The following is a 20,014-nucleotide window of genomic DNA, read 5'->3' as shown; positions in this document are numbered from 1 at the left end:
TCATATGAATGTGATAGCATGCTTGAGGGAGCAGCCAGCTGCTATCAAAAAGGTTGTGACTGTTTTACACCAGACAGAAGACCGATTTAGATGAACACATTTTAAATTAGGGCAAACTTTTACATTATTAGCAATGCTAGCAGCATGTCTCAGTGAATAGAAAAATGTCTGCTAATCCTGCAGCATGATACTGCTCAATTATCTCAGCAAAATGCAAATTTAGATGACACTGTTTGACCTTAACATCAAAATACCTAAAACAGCTGTGAACTTTTAGGGCATGGGCATGGGCCCTCGGTTGGGTTGGGTGGGAGGTCTGTGGTGTCTGTTACATAAACATCCACAACTGATACTTTCAGTCCTGTGGGTTGGAGAGAAGTCGTCTGTGGATGTATGTATGCTATAGTTCATGTTTGTGTTATGTCAGTGAGTTTGCATAAAAAGGTGGGCAGAAGACACGCTTTCCAAGTGCTCAGTATATATCAACCGTTGAGTATAGAATAGAATTCAGAATAGAATTCAACTTTATTGTCATTGCACATGCACAGGTACAGGGCAACGAAATGCAGTTTGCATCCATCCAGAAGTGCTTTAGTGATATAGATATATTACAATATATATTAGCAATAATATAGATATGTAAGTATATTACAGAAATGGGTCTATTATGGTATGTTATAATGTACACGTATGAAGTATGTTATGAATATTCTATAACTATAAGTATGTACAGGCTATGAACAGGATATAAATATGAAATAAAAAACTATACTGAGATATACAGCTATACAGAAATGTGAACTATGCAAGTTATAAACAGTTATAGGATTAAAAATTATCGTATGTACAGAATGATTATTTACACAGAACTATACAGTAGTGCAGTTAAGATAAGTGAGATATGTGGATAATTTCTACAGAGGCTATATAAAGTGGTAGTGGTTGTGAGTGGTGGTTCAGACCATGTTATTGTGTGTTTGAGGGTACAGTTGTCCATTGTGTGTGTGTGTAGGTGGTTGTGGGTGTGTGTATGTTCAATCCATGAGTTTAACGTGGGTCAGATGTCAGGAGGCAGAGTTCAGGAGTCTGACAGCTGTGGGGAAGAAGCTGTTCCGGTACCTGGTGGTCTTAGTATCAGGATCATTACCAGGTAAGTAATGATACTTACCTGGTATCAGGAGTATCATTACTAATGTTCTGCTTGCGTATTCAAGTTTCCAGCCATGGCTTTAAAAACCTACTTCGTCTAATTATTAAAGCCATATTGCAATGCAGGGATGGAGCTCTATTGGCCTATTGACCTTTGTAGCTAGCTACTAAAGCTAATTAGCTGAAAAAGTAGCAGTTACCAAAAAAGTCTTTTGAAAGATTATGCATTAAAATACTTTGTACTTTCATCTCAAATTTTTCAGTGCTAAAAAACCATTAACAGAAGAAAAATATCCTTCAATTCCAAAAATGCTTGGAATGCTTTGTAAAATGTCCATAGAAGAGAATTCAATGATTTGCAAAAAAGGCAATCGATATTGGGTGGCTGTGATCTTAATGCAGTCCTCAGACAGGACTGCATTAAGATCATATATGATTCTGTGATTGAAATAACTGCCTGGGATCAGAAACACTGCCAGAAATCATTGTATGTGATCTCAGTTTGGTGTGTCACCCATGAATATAGGGTTAAAGGTCTTTCATGCAAAGAAGACCTTATATGTGAACATGATCCAGAAACTTGAACTTCAGAAACCAAACTCGATTAAAAATGGACTTAGGCAAAGTGAAAAACAGTTCTCTCGTCAGACAAATTGAAATGTAGAGTTTTTGTTGGAGAACATGCATGCCAAATGTCCTGAATAAAAGAGGAGAGGGACCATCCAGCTTGTTATCAGGGCTCAGTTCAAACGCCATGCATCGAGTACATGAAGGTACATGTGCATAAGTGAATTAAGCAACTTCCATAACTGCAAAGGCACCATCAATGCTGAAAAGTTTAGACAGGTTTTAGAGCAATATATACGCCCATCCAGATTACAGCTTTTCTGGGAGACCTCCTATAAGACAATGCAAAACTATACTTCATCTATTACAGGAGCATGGATTTGTAGTGGAAGTGCCAGGGTACAAACTGACCTCCCCGTAGTCCGGACGTCTCACCAATCGAAAGATTTTTGTGCATCGTGAAATGAAAAATATGACAAAGATGACCCAGGAGTGTTGAGGAGTTAGAATCCTCTATCATGCAATGGGACAACATTTCTTTCCCAAAAGTCCAACAACTCGCCTCAGTTTCCAGATATTTAGAGACCAGTGAAAACAAGAGGGGATGTGCCACAGTGATCTGATATGTTTTCATGTCAGATAATATTTGCATATTACCTGGTAACATGCTATTTACTTATGTGATTATTTCTGAAGCAACATGTTAAACATTGAAATTCTCATCTTTCTTTAGTTGCTGCTCTCTCCAGTAGGATCTACACTCATTGAAATGTATCAATATTCAAACACTGACGTGATCACAAACTCACAGTTAAATCACCAGCCTCTATAAAGTAATATCACTTTATCTTTAAAACCAGACAAAGAATTTAATTCAAAAATAGATCTGTCTGCCCCAAAGTCATATTTTTAAATTCTCAATGTAATGTATCTGTGCTGTGCCTCTGCATCTCTGAGAGCAGAGCAGTTTTCTCCAGCAAAGCAGCCACAGACTGACCATCATTAAACCATATGCTGCATTTCAAAGGCAGTAAAGGGAGCTGACGTGATTGGCCATTATGGGAGCCCATCCAAACTCCACCTGCTGATACCACATTTACCCCCACATACCCACAGAAATGGATTGATCCTGCTTCCCTGATGGAATGGTGCTATTTTTAGCAAAAGAAGCATATGTACCATAGTTTTCTGTGTGATGTCATGATCTACTAATATGCAGTGACAGGAGAAAACAACCCAGAATGACAATGAAATTGTGAAAGGATCAACATGGCAAGTATGTGTCATAAACAGCACTGAAAAGCAACGCAAATGTTTAATATACCCAAATAGACACTCACTGTTATCTGTCTGTTGCTGTGGGGGATGGTTTTGCATAGAAAATGGTGCAGAGGTTTAGGCTCTGAGATGAATGACCAACAAATTTGGCTGGTTTTGCAATGTGCTTAGTTTCTGTGTGTGACAGGTAACGGAGGGGGACGTGTGCTTTTGGACTGAAAGTGTCTCACAGTGTGACACTGATGTTTTCTCAAAAAAAAAAAAAGGAAAAGTCACAAATCACAATCTTGCAGGAGCATATTCCCCACGTCTGATACTACCTAATAAATCCTGTTCTGACACTTCTCAGTGACTTTTAAAAATATGCTAAAGCTAACAGATGTGCGTCAGTGTGAAGTTGCAAGTTTTACTTCAATCTGGCTCTAAATTTATTGAAAAATGATTCATCGCCAATGGCAAGTCCATCCTCACAATTTGGCTGAAAAGATAAATTTGTGTAATAATTCTACAAATATCCTTATCATTTGTATTCTGATGGTGTGCTCGCTTTTGTCTTCCCAATACTGTAGGCACAGCTGATCCAATTCCCAGTGTGTTAGAGTTTCATGACCTGCTCTCTTGAGTCTAGTCAGGATTGGTCTATGCTGAGAAAACTCATCGTTCGTTAGAATGTCCTGATACGTCACTTAGCTCTGAATCCATATTTCCCTACTGTGCTAGTTAGTCTTGAACTTGAAACTTGAATTAGCAGATGGACGAGCCACAAATCTACCTAAGTATAATCTAAAATGGCCTGTATTTATACAGCGCCTTACTAGTCCCTACGGACCCCAAAGCGCTTTACATATCCAGTCATCCACCCATTCACACACACATTCACACACTGGTGATGGCAGCTACATTGTAGCCACAGCCACCCTGAGGCGCACTGACAGAGGCGAGGCTGCCGGACACTGGCGCCACCGGGCCCTCTGACCACCACCAGTAGGCAACGGGTGAAGTTGCCCAAGGACACAACGGCCGAGACTGTCCAAGCCGGGGCTCGAACCGGCAACCTTCCGATTACAAGGCGAACTCCCAACTCTTGAGCTGAAGATCGAAATGTTTAGATCATTTAGATTACAACATTTGTAATCTAAATGTTGCTTTCCGGGGAGGACACGGCTCAAGCAAATCTGACCTTTTATGTAAATTGGTTACCACTGCCACTAATCTACCTCAATGTTATACTGATGACTTTTACTTTTGGCTGCTCCCTTATTCCCAAAGAGTCGCTTCAGCAGGAAGCTCTGCGTGTGTGATTTGGATGATTTTCACACCACGTGCCCTGTTTTCACACCACGACAAATGTGTAAACCACTACACTATGGAGCCACAATGTTTCTAATATTTCCACATCCTAAAATGTTACCAAGTTTAACAATTATGACTGACTTTCATTTTGGTGTGAGATATTTGGACTCGTCTATTTAAAAACCTTCCCTGTAAAACAGTAAAATACAAAAAAACATCTACTTTTCATAACTCCTAATGAAATCACCAAGGGAAGGACCACAGGACAGAATGAAGATGCAATATTGGAAATCCTTAAAATTCCTTACCTTGTACTAGCAGCCGTGTGGTGTGAATAGCCTCTCCCTGGGGGCTGAAGGCTCGACACATGTAGGCCCCCCGATCTTCCCGGGTGATGGATAGCACCGTCAAACTCCCATCGGACACCTGAGCGCACACACAAACATGTAACTTTAAACGTCAGTACTGAAAAAACCCAGAAGACAAGTTTTGTTGTAATGAGCCCCCTCCCTGAGCCTGGTTCTGCCAGAGGTTTCTTCCTGTTAAAAGGGAGTTTTTCCCTCCCACTGTCGCCAAAGTGCTTGCTCATAGGGGGTCATATGATTGTTGGGTTTTTCTCTGAAAGTACTATTGTAGGGTCTACCTTACAATACAAAGCGCCTTGAGGTGACTGTTGATGTCATTTGGCGCTATATAAATAAAACTGAATTGAATAAATTAATTGAATTAATGCTGTCACAGTACAGAAAGAAGACAATCCTAAGTGTTAAAAGCAACTAATCAATCAAAGTCTTTGAATTTGGTTGTGAAAGTGCCAAGTAGGGCTGCCACGATTAGTCGACTAGTCACGATTACGTCGACTATCAAAATCGATGACTGATTTAATAGTCGACGCGTTGTTTGAAGCTTTGTAAGATCACAAAAGACGCAGGAATAAGTAGTAGGATTTAAGAGTGTAATAACGGACTGAAACAGAAGATGGCAGCACTGCATGTACAAGGATGCCAGCTGCCGTTAAACCCCGAAGAAGAAGTAGCTCTGTCCCAGAGTTCATAGCGCAGCCCAGCTCAGTTTCCAACAATGGCGGCAGCTAGTTAGTTTTAATATTACTCTTATTATTCTTTCTGGGTCACAAAATAAACGTTGAACATATTTTCAGGCGAGAATGTTACTGTGTAAACCTCAAATATCTGCTCAGTTTATCAAGACACCACATATTTTCAAAAGTGCTCCGACGTTTTTGGAGACGTCTGTTACCCACTAGCTCGATAGCTAGCCGGGGTTCAAGGCTCACTAGAGCCGTGAGAACACCGGACTCCCGGCAAATCGTTTTCAAACCCACCGCCGTCTTTCGCTACTCAGGTTAAACATGATATATAAGTCACTTAGATAACTTAAAAATGTTATTGTTTGGCTTTTTTAGTATTTTATTTGTTCCTGAGTAAATCGGTTTGGCTGAGATTAAAGTTATAGTTTTTACACAGCTGAATAAATGTCAAGCAGACAGCTGATTATCAGAAGTGTGAGATGCTCGAGAATATACTCCGGTGTCCTGTTATATTTTAGATAGCAAGGAGTTTATTAAACTTCACCGAAACAATCTGCAAATTTCATTAAAATTTAATAAACTATCATCTTGTCTTTTTTTTTTAGTTAGCACATACCTTAAACACTTACAGCTGTAAGCTAATGATAGTTATATAAGAGCAGATGCTGCTGGTGCAATAAGCTGTACGTTTTACATCCAATGGATGATGATCTGATTAGTCGACTAATCGCAAAATTAATCGGTGACTAGTCGACTATCAAAATAATCGTTTGTGGCAGCCCTAGTGCCAAGGAGCTAGACCCATTCGAGATCAAAAAGTAGCTTCCTTTGATTTTGACTCGGTCTGCTAGGTTTAAGTCCTTCGAGCAGTATGTTGTGTTATGCAGTGTGGCTGTTAAACATTTCCCTTTACAGCCAAACCTCTTATAGAAGCAAGTCTTGCTAATTGGCAACCATTTACAAATGCCTCCAAGCACTTACTTGAGCAGTTAATTTGAACTTCTATTTAAATTAACTTTAACTTCAGCGGTCACTAAGAACAAAAATAGAATCATGGGTTAACACAAAAAATGAAACACTTTGTATGAAAAAAATGATTTTTCCAGGTGAAAAGTCTTTTCTGAATGAGACCTGGCCAGAGGGCAGCAAGTTGTTAGTTATAACAAAAAATGCCTGCAATCAACATCATCTTCCAGGTAGTGTGTCTACTTGCAGACCAATTCCTGTTATTTATTGCATGTTTGTTATTCCCATATCCCCCTATGATTCCTATAATATCCAGGTTGCTGACCACATACAGTTTCATTTTATGTGCTTCCTTAGTTAGACATCTGAGGACCCACATGAAGACAGAAAATATCAGTGTGAAAGTTTTTTATTTGGGGCAGACACTCAATGACCTCAGCAATAACAGAACACCAAATAAAAAGGTCAGTAAATCAGACGCAATAACTGCAGAACCCATTTTTGGAAAATGACTTTATTTTTTCCTGATCGTCGCTGTCTTGCATAAAACCTTTTGAATTGCTGACTTGAGTTGAGAGCATATCCTAATTTTTGGCGCCCCTCCACCTGCTGGAAATCTAGGCAACCGCAACCATCCCTGGGAGTTTCATTTTACAGCCCCTTTCCACAGTGGAAACCCAAACATCACCACATTACCACTTATTTTGTTAAATTAAAGCACTGCTCACCATCCAGATCTGTCTTCAGAGGTTTTTCTCTTAAATCAGATCAGAGTGCAGCCACTCATATCAATACCAAATTGTTATTCAGATTAAAATCTCTCCCACATCTTTGTGTTAGCACATGCTCATGGTTTACAGTTGTTATCAGTCTATAACAGCCCAAAGTATCGTGACTAATTTGGAAGAAAGCTGCTGCCTGAGAGACGGATAAATTTATATGTATAACTCTCCTGTGAACAAAGCTCAGTCACCTAAATAATTGATCTAAACTGAGGGAGTCATTCCCGTTCTTCTTGCAGGATTCATTACGGTACAGCAACAAAACGATCACAAAAGGCTTCTTTTTAAATGAAAATAAAAGTTCTGTTACATTATGTGTGAATGGAATAATGGTTACTGAGAAAAACTCCCTGTGCTGGAACACACAGTGAATCTTACAATCTCTGATTGTTGAAAGTAGTAAGGAAACAAGGAGTCAAGCTGAGGAGTTGTCTGTTAATTGAATGTTGCCATTTCAAACGTAGATCTCTCAATCTAAAGACTGCAAACGCATTTATTCAACCTGAGTAGTCACAACAGCCTGACTCAAGATGCTGTTACAGCTCAAAACATCTTTTAAGTGACCAATTTGAGACGTTCAAGGAAGCAACAGACTTTCACCAGAGAGGTTTTAAATGTTATTCCTCTCCAGCAGACCTGCAAGCCAGCACGAGGCTCCCTGCCATCAAACCTTTCTGATCATCTTTGCTTGTTGGGAAGCTTTTATTGCAGGCTAATGAGATGTCATCAACTTGAGTGACACTAGCTTCTCTTCTCACCATCTCTCAGCCAGTGTGCTCCATGCCCCCCTACACACAAACACTCACAGTGAAGAGGACATGTGGGAGAAAACCATAACGTCTGCAATATTCACTAGACTTCTGAATTTCTGAATTCTGCTCTGATGATTAAGACCACAAGACTAGACATCTGTGGAAGTATCTCTTGGCATTTTTCCTTGTTTATATATGATGCTAAGAAAGACCCCACTCACTCAAAACTGTTAGAGACCAAATGTGGAGCTACAAAAACATTCAATATCAGATTGTACTAAAACTAAATGATGGTGTAGCCCCGTATCAGCTACTGGTGTAAAGAAGCAACAGTTTGCTAACAAGTAAACTTTTACATATTTAACTGTGGGAGTCGGCACCTTGCTGGCAGACTTTGCATGATGAGGCCAGATGCTTCGTACAAACACAGCGGTCTCAGTGCCTGCAACTGTTAGTCTATAGTATGACTATAGTAAGATATTTAATAAACAGCTGATACGAATATAAAGTATTTACCTTATACTTGGCACTGCTGACCATGAGACTACCTTCCCGCAACCAGCTGACTGAGGGTTTGGGATTCCCAAAGGCTATACAGGTCAAAGTGATGCTCCCCCCCTCCTTGGCCTCCACGTACTGAGGTGGTGTATCTGTGAAAGTTGGGGGGGCTGAAGAGACAGAGCAGAGGTTGGAGAGGACATATGAACAATAAAATTAATAAAGGTAGGAAACATACACAATAAAACAAAGAAAAACCTGCATAGCTGCTATTTTCTCTAGCCGCGACCTTCTTTTATAGAATGAATAGAAATAATCTATTGTGATGTGATAAAAGTCATATAAAATCAGTGGCTACCAGTGAACGTGGTGGTGAAAAGTCAGAAATCAAGACAGGGGAAAGTACTTTTTCATGGAACTGTTTAAAAACAATTTAAGAATTTCTAAGTTGTTGTTGTTGTTTATCAATAGTATTGGACAAAGATTGCCTGAGTAAATACAAAATGCAGATTTATTTCCATGTATTAAGGGAAAAAAATATGTAAATCTACCTGGTCTTATGTGAAAAAGTAATTGCACTAGCCACTAGAGGTGGGAATCACCACACATCCAACGATACGATATTATCACAATACTTAACGCACGATACGATATTATTGCAATTTTTAAAAATATTTTGCGATATTCAGATTCTGTACATAAAGGTAAACTTTATCAATATTCATTTTATCTAATATCAAAGTCTCACACTCAGTCTTTCTCTCATTTCAGTTTTATTGTTGACAAACTGAACGGTTTGTATTACAGTCTAGTCCAACTTAACTGAATCAACCATCTGGTACAATTATAGCTATTCTGAACTATGCAGTTTATGAAAACTATGCAGCCCCTTCAGCAACTGAAGAATTTGAAAGTAAATTAAAACAAAATATAATTTTACATTAAATAAAAATGTTTTAAACTTAATTAAAATAAAACATGTCTTAAATTAAAATAAGTAAACTGTCATGTTTATTGCTGCCAAAAACAAGTTAAACACATTTGGACAGTGAAGGAATGTCAGGATTCTTGCTCAGAAAAAGGATCAACATGAAGTCAGAGCATGTTCCAGTCCGCAAAAACTTTTTTTGTAACAAAATATCGATTTCTGCTGTCCCTGTATCGATACATTATTAGCAAACAAAATATCACGATACTACACAGTATCAATTTTTTCCCCCACCCCTACTAGCCACACACAGCCCTGATTACTGACAGATCTGTCGAATCACTTAAATACAAAGTGAAATAGGCTCTAAAGAAACTCAAGAACAAATGAGAAACAAAGTCGTTGACATCCATCAGTCTGGGAAGGGTTTCCAAAGCACTGGGACACTAGCATGGAGATGCTTTGGAATGATCCTAAACAGGGTATTTTGTATTTATTTGGTTAATCTTCTTTAAGTTTTACAAATAAATAAATAAACTGCAACAAAGCTGACATTTTGTCATTACACAGTTAACTGAATTCAGAGATATAAACATACAGTTTTTAAAGCATAATATTTTTACAGTTAGAAATCCATTACTGCAGATAAAAGCGGGCAGACGGCAAAATAACTGTTTAATGGAGGTTTCAGTAATTTCTTGCAGTGTGTGTGTTATCTAGAAAGGTCTACAATTAAAGCAGGCGATGAGTGGCTAAACAGTGAAGACTTCTGCTAACCCTACTCATGTAAGCTACAGTCCTCTGCTGCTGGGGTCGTACAATAAAGGGAGAGTTGCAGGACATGGACATTTTCTAAAGGTTCTCGTCTTTTCGGTCACTTTTTCCATATTTCTGTCTCCTTCAGCTTTTACAGTTTTACGGCTTCTGAACTTTTATAAGGATCCTTTAAAATCCTGATGCATTTGACCCTAATGACAAATATGAATTATATTTTTTGCTTTTTAAGTCCCAACTGAGTGCTTACCACAGCAAAAAGAAGAACTGAGGACAGGAAGAGATAAGAAACAACTAAAGACCTGCTGTACAAAGATCAGTACACATCTGAATTCTGCATTGTTAGCTGTCAGACTACGGATTAGGGTTAGTTAAGTTGGGAAAAAATGTAATACTGCATTTAAACACAAACATTTTCAGAGAAATTTGTTTACATTTACTGGCGTTCTGATCTCTAAACCTCTGTTTTATCTCATAATGCAGACCTCTTTACTTTTTGCAGACTTGAAGCAGACTGGGAGCAGCTTGACAATAGGAAGTTTTCTCCCAGATCTCCTAATACCTTATCATTATGAGATGAATACATTTACAAAAAAAACATCTAAATGTTAAAACTAAAAATGTCTAATTAGCAAACACATTTAGAGTCTCAAAACCCAATTAATGAAGTCCACAGAACTTACTGTAGAAGTCAGCAAATGAACTTGGACAAATTGGGACAAGGCTTGTGTATAAAAGTGTTCCTAGGAGAACAGTGACCCCGATAACTGTCAAAGACATTTGAAGGCACCAAACTTCTTGGATGTCTGATCAAACTGTGTATCCAAACTTGCCCTGAATGATGGCTCTAACAGAGCTTCAGAAGTCCTCCCAGGAGGATAAACATTTGAGAAGCACACCATAAATCCTCCCTTCAGGGCAAACGAAAACCAGGTTTGGCTTGAAGAAAAGTCTGATTGTCAATGAGGGGCCCACCCAAAGCCCAGGCCTAACCTTACAGAGCACGTATACTTGCTGTTGAGACTTGAATATAGCTGTTCACAGGTAGACTTAAAAACAGAGAAGCTGTAATTGCTGTCATAGTTTCTAAATCTTATTTGGTAGACATACCAAGAAAGATAACACGCTCACACACTCATAAGAGTGCTATAAATGCATGAACATTTAAAAGTATTAATGTTTTCAGTTAAAAAGTGAGATGCATATTTGACAGTTTCTGCAGTAGCAATGATTTATTAAATTAAATAAGTGTTGATAAATTAATATTTTAACACAGCTGAGTCATCTGAGCAAGATAAACTCTTTAAAAAAGTGTGATTTTTGTTTTTTTAAGAATTGAACATCAGTGTGCCTGACATGGTGCATTTGGTTAATACCATTTTTTAAAATCCTCTTTAGCTCCGTTACTGGCTAGAATATAAGGAGGGATGATCATACAGGACAACTGGCACATACTCCAACAGAAATACAGTTAAGCTGTGTTACAACTGCCCCCACTGAACTCATGCCAATTACAGTCTATCCGAGTGCACATGTCAATATCGCTGTCAATGATTCAATGCAGATTTCGTTTGAGCATAATTTTTTGATATTCTCAATCTAATCACCTTAGGACTCAAGCTGATCTGCTTACATGTGTAATCTCTAGCATGTTATTCCATCTGCAGCTATGAGCCAGGCCATAGTGCTAATTCCACGTCTCACATTTTACCATGCCACACAGCTAAGACCGATTTTACAGTTATGGAAACGCAGACTCCCGACCTCATTATATAGCTGTATTTCCTTGTAACTAGTTGTCTTACTACTGGTTAAAATAAAGGGTGGATCAGACCAACTGTACTGCTGTGGAAGACTGCTGGATACTGCAGCTGGCACTCAAAGTTGCTACCTAAGCTAGGTACACATGCATCTCATTGCCAGTGCTGTTATTTGCTCAACCTGTCAGCAGTGTTGGGGAGTAACGGAATACATGTACCGCCGTTACGTATTTAAAATACAAAATATGAGTAACTGTATTCCGTTACAGTTACCGTTTAAAAAGGTGGTATTTAGAATACAGTTAATTTGTTGAAATAAATGGATTACACGGCGGTACTTCCCTGTTTCATATTGTCGCGGGTCAGGCCTGTTTGGGTTTTGTTTGACAGCTACGTTCTGTTGTTCCAGGTGGCAGCGTTACGGTTGCCATGGTTACAGGGTGACGCTCTCTCTCTGCGTGTTTCCTGGGTGAGAGAGGCCTTTTTGTTGTTGTTGTGCTAAGCTAACAGGCAGAATGCTACAGGTATAGCTCTAAAGAATGTAGCATCATAGGCAGTGTAGTCCGTGCTGCAGGGAGAATGGACTGCCATACACGTTATGTGTCTGTGAGCGAGGGAGGAAGAAAAAGGAAAAGTACGAGCTGTCATCGAGCAAAAACGGGAGCTGGAAGCATGTAAATATAATAATAACCACTGCAGCCAAGAAGAGAGCCTGACGAGCCCAGCTGTAAGTAAGCTATTAAAACTCGACTGTACACCGTGTTCGTGTTTTCCTCCAAAAACAATAAGTTCCGTTGGAGCAGCCTTTCAACGCCTCTCTCTGTCTCTCGCTAGCAAAGTTGACCCAGACAACAAAGTAAAGCTAGTTTTCGGCTACGAGCCCGACACAGAACCCACCGTATCAGCCAGAGGTCCCTTTACTACGGTTCGGAGCCGCGGACCTTCAGTAACAGTAATAAATCACAGCAATAGTACATTCATGTAGTTGTAAACAGCATGATAATATATTAAGTAATCCAAAGTATTCAGAATACGTTACTCTCATTGAGTAACGTAACGGAATACGTTACAGAATACATTTTAGGGCATGTATTCTGTAATCTGTAGTGGAATACATTTTAAAAGTAACCTTCCCAACACTGCCTGTCAGTCGCCTTAATTTGGGCTTTACTTGTGTGTATGAAAATACAGTAATATACACTAGTACGTGAAAATAATATCACTTAAGGTATCATTTTTGGTAAAGATTAGTGTATTAGTCTTAGTGTATTTTTTATATATAGGTTCATTGAATACAGAGTGCGTAGTGTGTGTTCTTTGCATACACAACATTTTCCACAGCATCACAATTTGTTTTACATTTTTTCCTTTCTTTTGATAGGAAAACAGTTGGAGATGGTGAATAAAAATTCTCCCTCCCTTAACCAACGGTAGCGTTTACAAAGCATTGCTTTCACAAGTCTTGGTTGATCAAATCAAGAGGACAAATATGATATTGTGACAGTTAGCTGGGCTATTTTACAAAAAGGCAGGGAAAACTGTGAATTCAGAAACATGTATTCAGATTGTTATTTAGAATGTCATTTTTAGTTTTAAGCAATTTTTTTGACACATTTCTAAAATATTTGTGTGTTCTTAGTTGTGTTTTTTTGTTTGAGCAGTGGAGAAACAGAGCATTTACCCCATTGCAACTTTTTCTGTTATTTCTGCAGGGGTGCTTTAGAGCATTAGTAAGAGGGAGGTAGTCACAGGTTAACCATGCTCTTCAATGCAGTTCAGCAGGATGCTGTTCAAATATCATTGTGGAGCGAAACAGGATGAAAGTCAACAAACTGTTTTTGTAAACAAATCCTACGACTGACAAGCAGTGAAATTTAAAAGCTGTAAGTTGCAAATCAATTTCAATATGCAATATAAATGGCACAGCAGTGTAATAAACTGTTTTATCTCTTCTTCCACCACTAACAACAACTAATTACTATAATAACTAATTGGTATACTGACTACAGTAGTTATCTATGAGTCAATTTTTAATGCTGCATTTTGTCTGAGTGGTTAGGACACTCCACTGGCCAGTAATCATGTGTGCATCTGCTTTTTGACAGGGAGGAGCAACAGTGACCCCTTCATTCTGTTTTCCTCAAGGACCTTAAGAAGTGCTGAAAAGCATGTGCGAGGGTGCAAACTGGCACACAGACGAGAAAGGGAAGAGAAATGTCAAAACTAAGGAGGGACAAACAGGCAGAGATAAAGAAAAGCAAAAAAATAAGAAAGACTCCATTAGACAAAAAATAGAGATAGTGCTGCTGCAGAATGGTGTGCTTTTTCAAGAGGGAGGCATTGAAGACCAACCCTATAACATTTGAACCATTTTTTATTTTCTTTTTTTGGTATCACCTTATCTGCATTTGGGCTTCACCATGACTGAAAGGACCAAAGAGTGCAGGACGTTAAATCTTCTGAATGGAAAAAAGCCTTAATACAAGCAAGGTAATGTTTTTCCCTGCTAGGTAACCTAAAATTTCACTCAATCATTCAAGCAGAAACTTGCATACTTATTAAACTGATTTTACCAACACTTCCCATCTTGCAGCTCATGTCTCATGTCTGCACTCATACACTCTTTCAGGAATGCCAATCTCAAGTGACAGAAGTTCACAGGAATGAAGGAGGCAAGTTTACGGAACTTGTCTTTTTGCATCTCACCAGAAATCTAGAAACAGCACTTCTGTCTTAATGTGCCAGTCCTGCTGGCACTGAAGGCCACAGTGTTAAAACCAAAAGCTACAGATGTTTGACAATGGCAGTGAGAGGTTGAGTGCAAACAGAAGAACTATAATTAGAAGTTCTGCTTCATCTAGATGGTCAGTATAGCACCAAGCCCCCCGAGTGTTCTTCAGAAAGTTACTGGTCACACTTAAAACCCTTCTGAAATCAGCTTCACTGTCTAATTAAGTTTTTTGGGTTGACTATGTGTCTTCTTAGTTGGATAGTCAGAAGATTTGCATTTACTATAAACCAGCAGTCCCCAACCTTTCTTGCACCACGGACCGATTTATGTCCGACTATTTTCACGGAAAGGCCTTTAAGGTGTTGTGGATAAATGCAACAAAATAAAACCAGTAAACCAGATTTATTTAATCATAATACACAGGAAAAGACCCAGGGAAACCGAGTTAATGATAAAAACGATAAAAAATAAAAACATAAATTTCACACGCGATCTTCAACTCTCGTGGCCCAGTGTCGGTCTGTGACCCGGGGGTTGGGGACCTCTGCTATAAACCAAAGAAAAACTGTGCCTGTATTTGAGCCTGAGCCTGTAATGACAAAATCAAATGTTTTACTTAACCTCTGTATTGTGTTCATATTTTAGCCAATATTAGCAGGTCTGATGGACCCACATTATTGCGTTACTAAATCAAAAATCATAACAATTTATGTAAAAATACTTTACTTTTAAAGCCTAGCAATTCCTTAGCAGGTAGAGCAGGTCCCCTTCTAATCAGAAGGTTGGCGGTTTAACCCCTGGCTGCTACAGCCATGCCTTAGTATCCTCGGGGAAGATACTGAACCCAAAGTTGCTGTCTGTTCAGTGCATGAGTGTGTCTGAATTTTAGATAGAAAGCACTTAAGCATATAAATAAAGTGCTTGGATGAATGATGTTGTTTAAAGCACTTTGACTGCTCAAGTGCAGCCGGGTTTTTCGAACAATATATAATTTAAAGAAATTTTAACAAAGGTATGGGTGGAGAAAAAAAAGGTTTTCCTGAAAAAATATAAATGAAGCAAGGTTTCAGATCATTACTAATAAAACTAATATTACTTCTTTGATGTGAATTAGAAATGGACCCTAATTATGTTAGTGTATACCACTCAGCTACATCGAACAAATAAACTATTTGGGCCAATCTTCACATTTCCTATTTATTTTTCTTTATGCGTATTTACCTAACATATTTTAAGGTGGTGGAGAAGTGATGGTGATTAACTTTATTTACTAAGGAAAAAAGCTAAAAGTATCTGGCCCTATATGAAAAAGCAATTGTTTACTGTTTTTGCAGTGGCTTTGAGGCAGAGCTCTCGGGAGTGAGCATGAATTTCAGATCCTTTGGATTTGCATGGAAATGCTGTTCCACATCCTTTATATAGTACATCAGTCCAATGACTGTAAAAGGCAACCACAAAAGCAAAGGAAGGTCTTATTTTTCAAGCTATTGGCTCGTGTTCACACATTGGCTAGGACGGCAACTTAAAAGATTAAAAATATGAATAATCATTCAGTTGCTTTTTTAATCACATCAGGCTATTCTGAATGGCAAAGCAAAAAGTCTTTTGAGTGGTATTTAAACTAATTAAAGATGTCAACGCTACAACAATAATTGTTAGTTAAGTTATTACAAGAGTGCATATAGAGAAAAACTGTATTTGATGGGAATCGAGGACCAGTTCCTGCAGAGAACCTGTCCCGAGTAGTTCAATTACTTGGTTCTACTTGCACTTGTGCTACTATCAGCTGATTTCAGTGGATGTGCTGGAGGAGGAAAATAGTGGCATTCTACAGCATGAATATTTACAATACTTTAAATGTGTTTTTATTGCACAAAATGACAACAGTGCAATGGTAAAGTGAAAACTCCCAGAACAGAAACTGCATTTTGTTGCTAACACAACTTCTGCTCTTTGCAATCATCTGCACAGACAGCATGCTAATGCTAAGCTAGCTAAGAACCCAGAGTGATGTTAAAGCTGAGTGAATGCCGACCGCAGCCCAACAGCCAGACCCTGAACTTCAACGTGTAACAAACTGCTGAGCAGTCAGACTATGTTTCTACGTGATCACGTTTCTAAAGTAGAATCACTGTGGCGATCGCTTTGAAGTCCCTTTATGCTAGTTTTTATCTTTGCCGTGTGTTCACACCTAATTACTGAGAGAAAGATCCTGTATGTGTGCCCTCAGTGTGTTGCTATACGTTAACAATATGAGATGATGCATTTTAGGTCATATTACAGAAATGTGGAAGCAATGTAACAAACAGTGTAACAAATAACCTTCTCCTTTGAGTAATTAAGCAACGCACAGCATTACTTTAAAGAAAAGTGTTCTGTGTCGTATTTGTAATTCATTACTTTTTCTGAGTAACCACCCCAACACTGATCACAACAAAGAGAGGAAATACCTCCAACATGTACAGACATTTGACTACACAGCATCATTTAATGAATGTAATCTCTTTGATATGCTGCTTAGTGATGGTTGTAACTCTCAAAGCAGAGCCAACGAGAACCCAGTGAGAATCAGCAAAATAATCCATAAAGAATAGAATCAATAACTGATGTTGATAATAGAATCAAAATCGCTAAATTCTTATCTTTTTTTTTTTTTTTTTTCTTTTTTGCCTGTCCCGTTTGGCTCTTTTGCCATCAGAATTATTGTCTAAAGGCGAAGAAAGATGCCCAACGGATTTTCTTTACCAAATGGACCATCCCAGCTTTGCCGTAATGGTCCATTTGATTCACCTTTTATTCTTTATTTTATTTTCACTTGCTGAATACGGGACAGACTTGACTGGGGGAAAGAAAAGGGAGAAAGAAAGAGGGAAAGAAAAACAGTTGAGAAGAGGGACGGGGGAGAAGGGCAAAAAACAAAAACCAACAGAATAAGCAAAAAAAAAAAAAAAAAAAAAAAAAAAAATACATGTATCGATCACCTGGATCACCTGTTGAGAAAGAAAAAAGAAAACAAGCAGAAGAAAACGAGAGTAATACAATAAACAACATCATGATGATATATGGGAATATGACAGTAAATACTAAATATTAAACATTATTGTGCAGCACGTAAGATCGACAGCACAGTGTCGCTAAATTCTTATCAATTCCCTTCCCTACTTATATCCTTCCTTAGGAAGTCTAAACACCGAAGGCACCATCCAACTTCGGTGGATACCAATGTTCGGTGTTCTCACTTTTGCAGAAATTAGTCTTCTGTCAGTGTTTCTAACTTCCAGGGTATTTTAGCCACATACCAAAATAACACATAGCATGGTACTATTTTTTAAAATAACCTGGCTTTCTTTGTATAAGACTGTTGTCATAACGACCTCCACAAATGCTGGGTACACCTAAACTGCTTTATCTTTTTCTTCTTAGGGGAAAAACAAAGGAAACACAGTAACATATTCAACACATTAAAAGCATTTCATTTTCAAACACTTTAATAAATTTTCTGTCTAAGAAAATGTAACAAAGTCAACTTCAGCACATCCGTTTTGTGAAGCTTAGTTTTAGCAATATATTCTGGAAAACTGGCATGCTTGTCAGCTGTCCCCTGTACACCACTGACTACAGCGATGATCGGAGCCGTGTGGTTCATGCTTGGTACAGCGACAGGATGTTAACAGACAGTGAAGGAGTAACAGGCGGAGAGAAAGGAGGTTAAGTTAGGAGCCTTAGGCTACTAAACACTGCTGGGAAAGAGGATGGAGAACCAAGACAGAACAAACGCAACGCTGATGAGACTAAACTTGGGGGGTGGGGGACAGGGGCTGCAGGACCGTATCTGATCTGTCTGTTACCACAGCAACAAGCATCTTCATATGCTGTCTGATTAAGTGAGTTGACGAGTGCTAGAACTGCCACATGAAGGCAAGAATATTCTCATCTGTGAAGCCCTGTGAGTGTTAACACTCAGCTTGGTTTGTGCGCAGGAGATTCTTTTCTAGAAGTGCAGCAAATCTGTGACACTGCATGTACAGGAGGGGATGCAGTGCTCTGCTCAGCGACAACTTTTTCAAGTCAAGTTCTTACAAAAGAGCCACAGTGTAACCAATCAGAAACCACAAATACTGTCAGTTGAACCACAACATTAACATTAACAATCCCGGAACAGCTTTATGTTTTAACTCTTTCAAATGGCTGAAATCGAATCATCATATCAACTCTGCAAATTCTGACTGATTTGTTAGACTATCCTCTCGTGAATTATAGCAGAACTGTATTTTAGCGATGCTCTATGGCTACTACAGGAAGCAGAGACACAGATATAGAAAGTGCTGTGCAATCATTTTTTTTTACCCTAAAATCTTCATTTGTAAAAATGTTTGTGGTGGGGCGTGGTCTGCGGTGCCGTGCAGGGAGGGCGGACACATCCGTAATCACGCCCGCCGGGTTAAAACACGGGGACTCAGGTGTGTGTGGTGTTGTTGTGGTGAGTAGGGCAATAAAGATGGCTCTGAATGATGATCTGTGGTCCCGCCGTGCCTTATTCTCACCACAATGTTCATTACATATTATTTGAGATGTAATGTCTATTGCACAGTACATTTAATATATGTATTTACTGGCTACGTGACCAGAAATCTGATTCAGCAATATTATCAAGTTGCTTACTCAGTTGCTTATAATTAGAAAACCCTGCACCCTTCTGCAGTGTTTATCTTTTGAAGTGTTCAGTGCCAGCCTTACGTTTCCCTCCTATTAGATTGTTTTTCCCTCCACCATTAGGCTCATTCACTGCTAAATCCATCTTAAAAAGGGGAAGGACTAATCATTATGGAAACAGACATAAACACCAAAAATGAGAATATTTTGCACAATGCATTTTGATAATAACTAGTATCGGAGCTCAGGGAATTCATGTGTTTTTTAAACCTGGGTATTTGAACACATATGCTCTAACGTTCCCCACACATTTTTCACATCCACATTAGTGGCGTTCCATCAGGACAAGCAAGGCGGTGCTTGCCTAGTATAAAAAATAAAAAGAGACATCAGTTAAAATCAAAGTGAAAATGTGTTTCCATAATGATCTTAAACACCACAGTCATCAGGTTTCTCACCTGTCTGCAACTATTCTTTATATTAGTGCCAAATTGTGGTCACAACCAGTGTTGGCCAAGTTACTTGAAAAAAGTCATCAGTAACTAATTACTGATTACTTCCCCAAAAAAGTAATCCTGTTACTTTACTGATTACTTATTTTCAAAAGTAATTAATTACTTAGTTACTTAGTTACTTTTTAAAAACACGATTTACAACCTGAATAGGTGATAAAGTGATAGATCTTTCAGCCCAATTCTACTTTTTCTACATAATCATCATACAAAATGTAATCAAATGGAAAAGTCTCTTTTTAAAACTTGTTTTATTAGTTTTAATCTTTTAACTTTATGCATCAAGCAAAAATTTAATTATATGCAACATACTCTGACTGGAA

General features: G+C 38.5%; 1 protein-coding gene across 2 annotated transcripts in view; it reads right to left on the bottom strand.

The window, feature by feature from the left end:
- The window catches only part of LOC102776043 (protein turtle homolog B-like), a 161,858-nt gene that overhangs the window by 83,788 nt on the left and 58,056 nt on the right, over positions 1-20,014 (bottom strand). For both annotated transcript variants that reach the window (XM_087847107.1, XM_087847106.1), the window contains exons 4-5: positions 8,352-8,503; positions 4,596-4,713 (exon numbers count right to left, since the gene is read on the bottom strand). In XM_087847107.1, the coding sequence (XP_087703233.1) occupies positions 4,596-4,713; positions 8,352-8,503 (270 nt within the window). The remainder of the gene's footprint in view (positions 1-4,595; positions 4,714-8,351; positions 8,504-20,014) is intronic.

Source organism: Neolamprologus brichardi, chromosome 10, assembly GCF_056152115.1.
Source record: "Neolamprologus brichardi isolate AB-2024 chromosome 10, ASM5615211v1, whole genome shotgun sequence".
Lineage (NCBI taxonomy): Eukaryota > Metazoa > Chordata > Actinopteri > Cichliformes > Cichlidae > Neolamprologus > Neolamprologus brichardi.
Note: the sequence above shows the minus strand (reverse complement) of the source record. Positions and strands in the feature narration are given on the sequence as shown.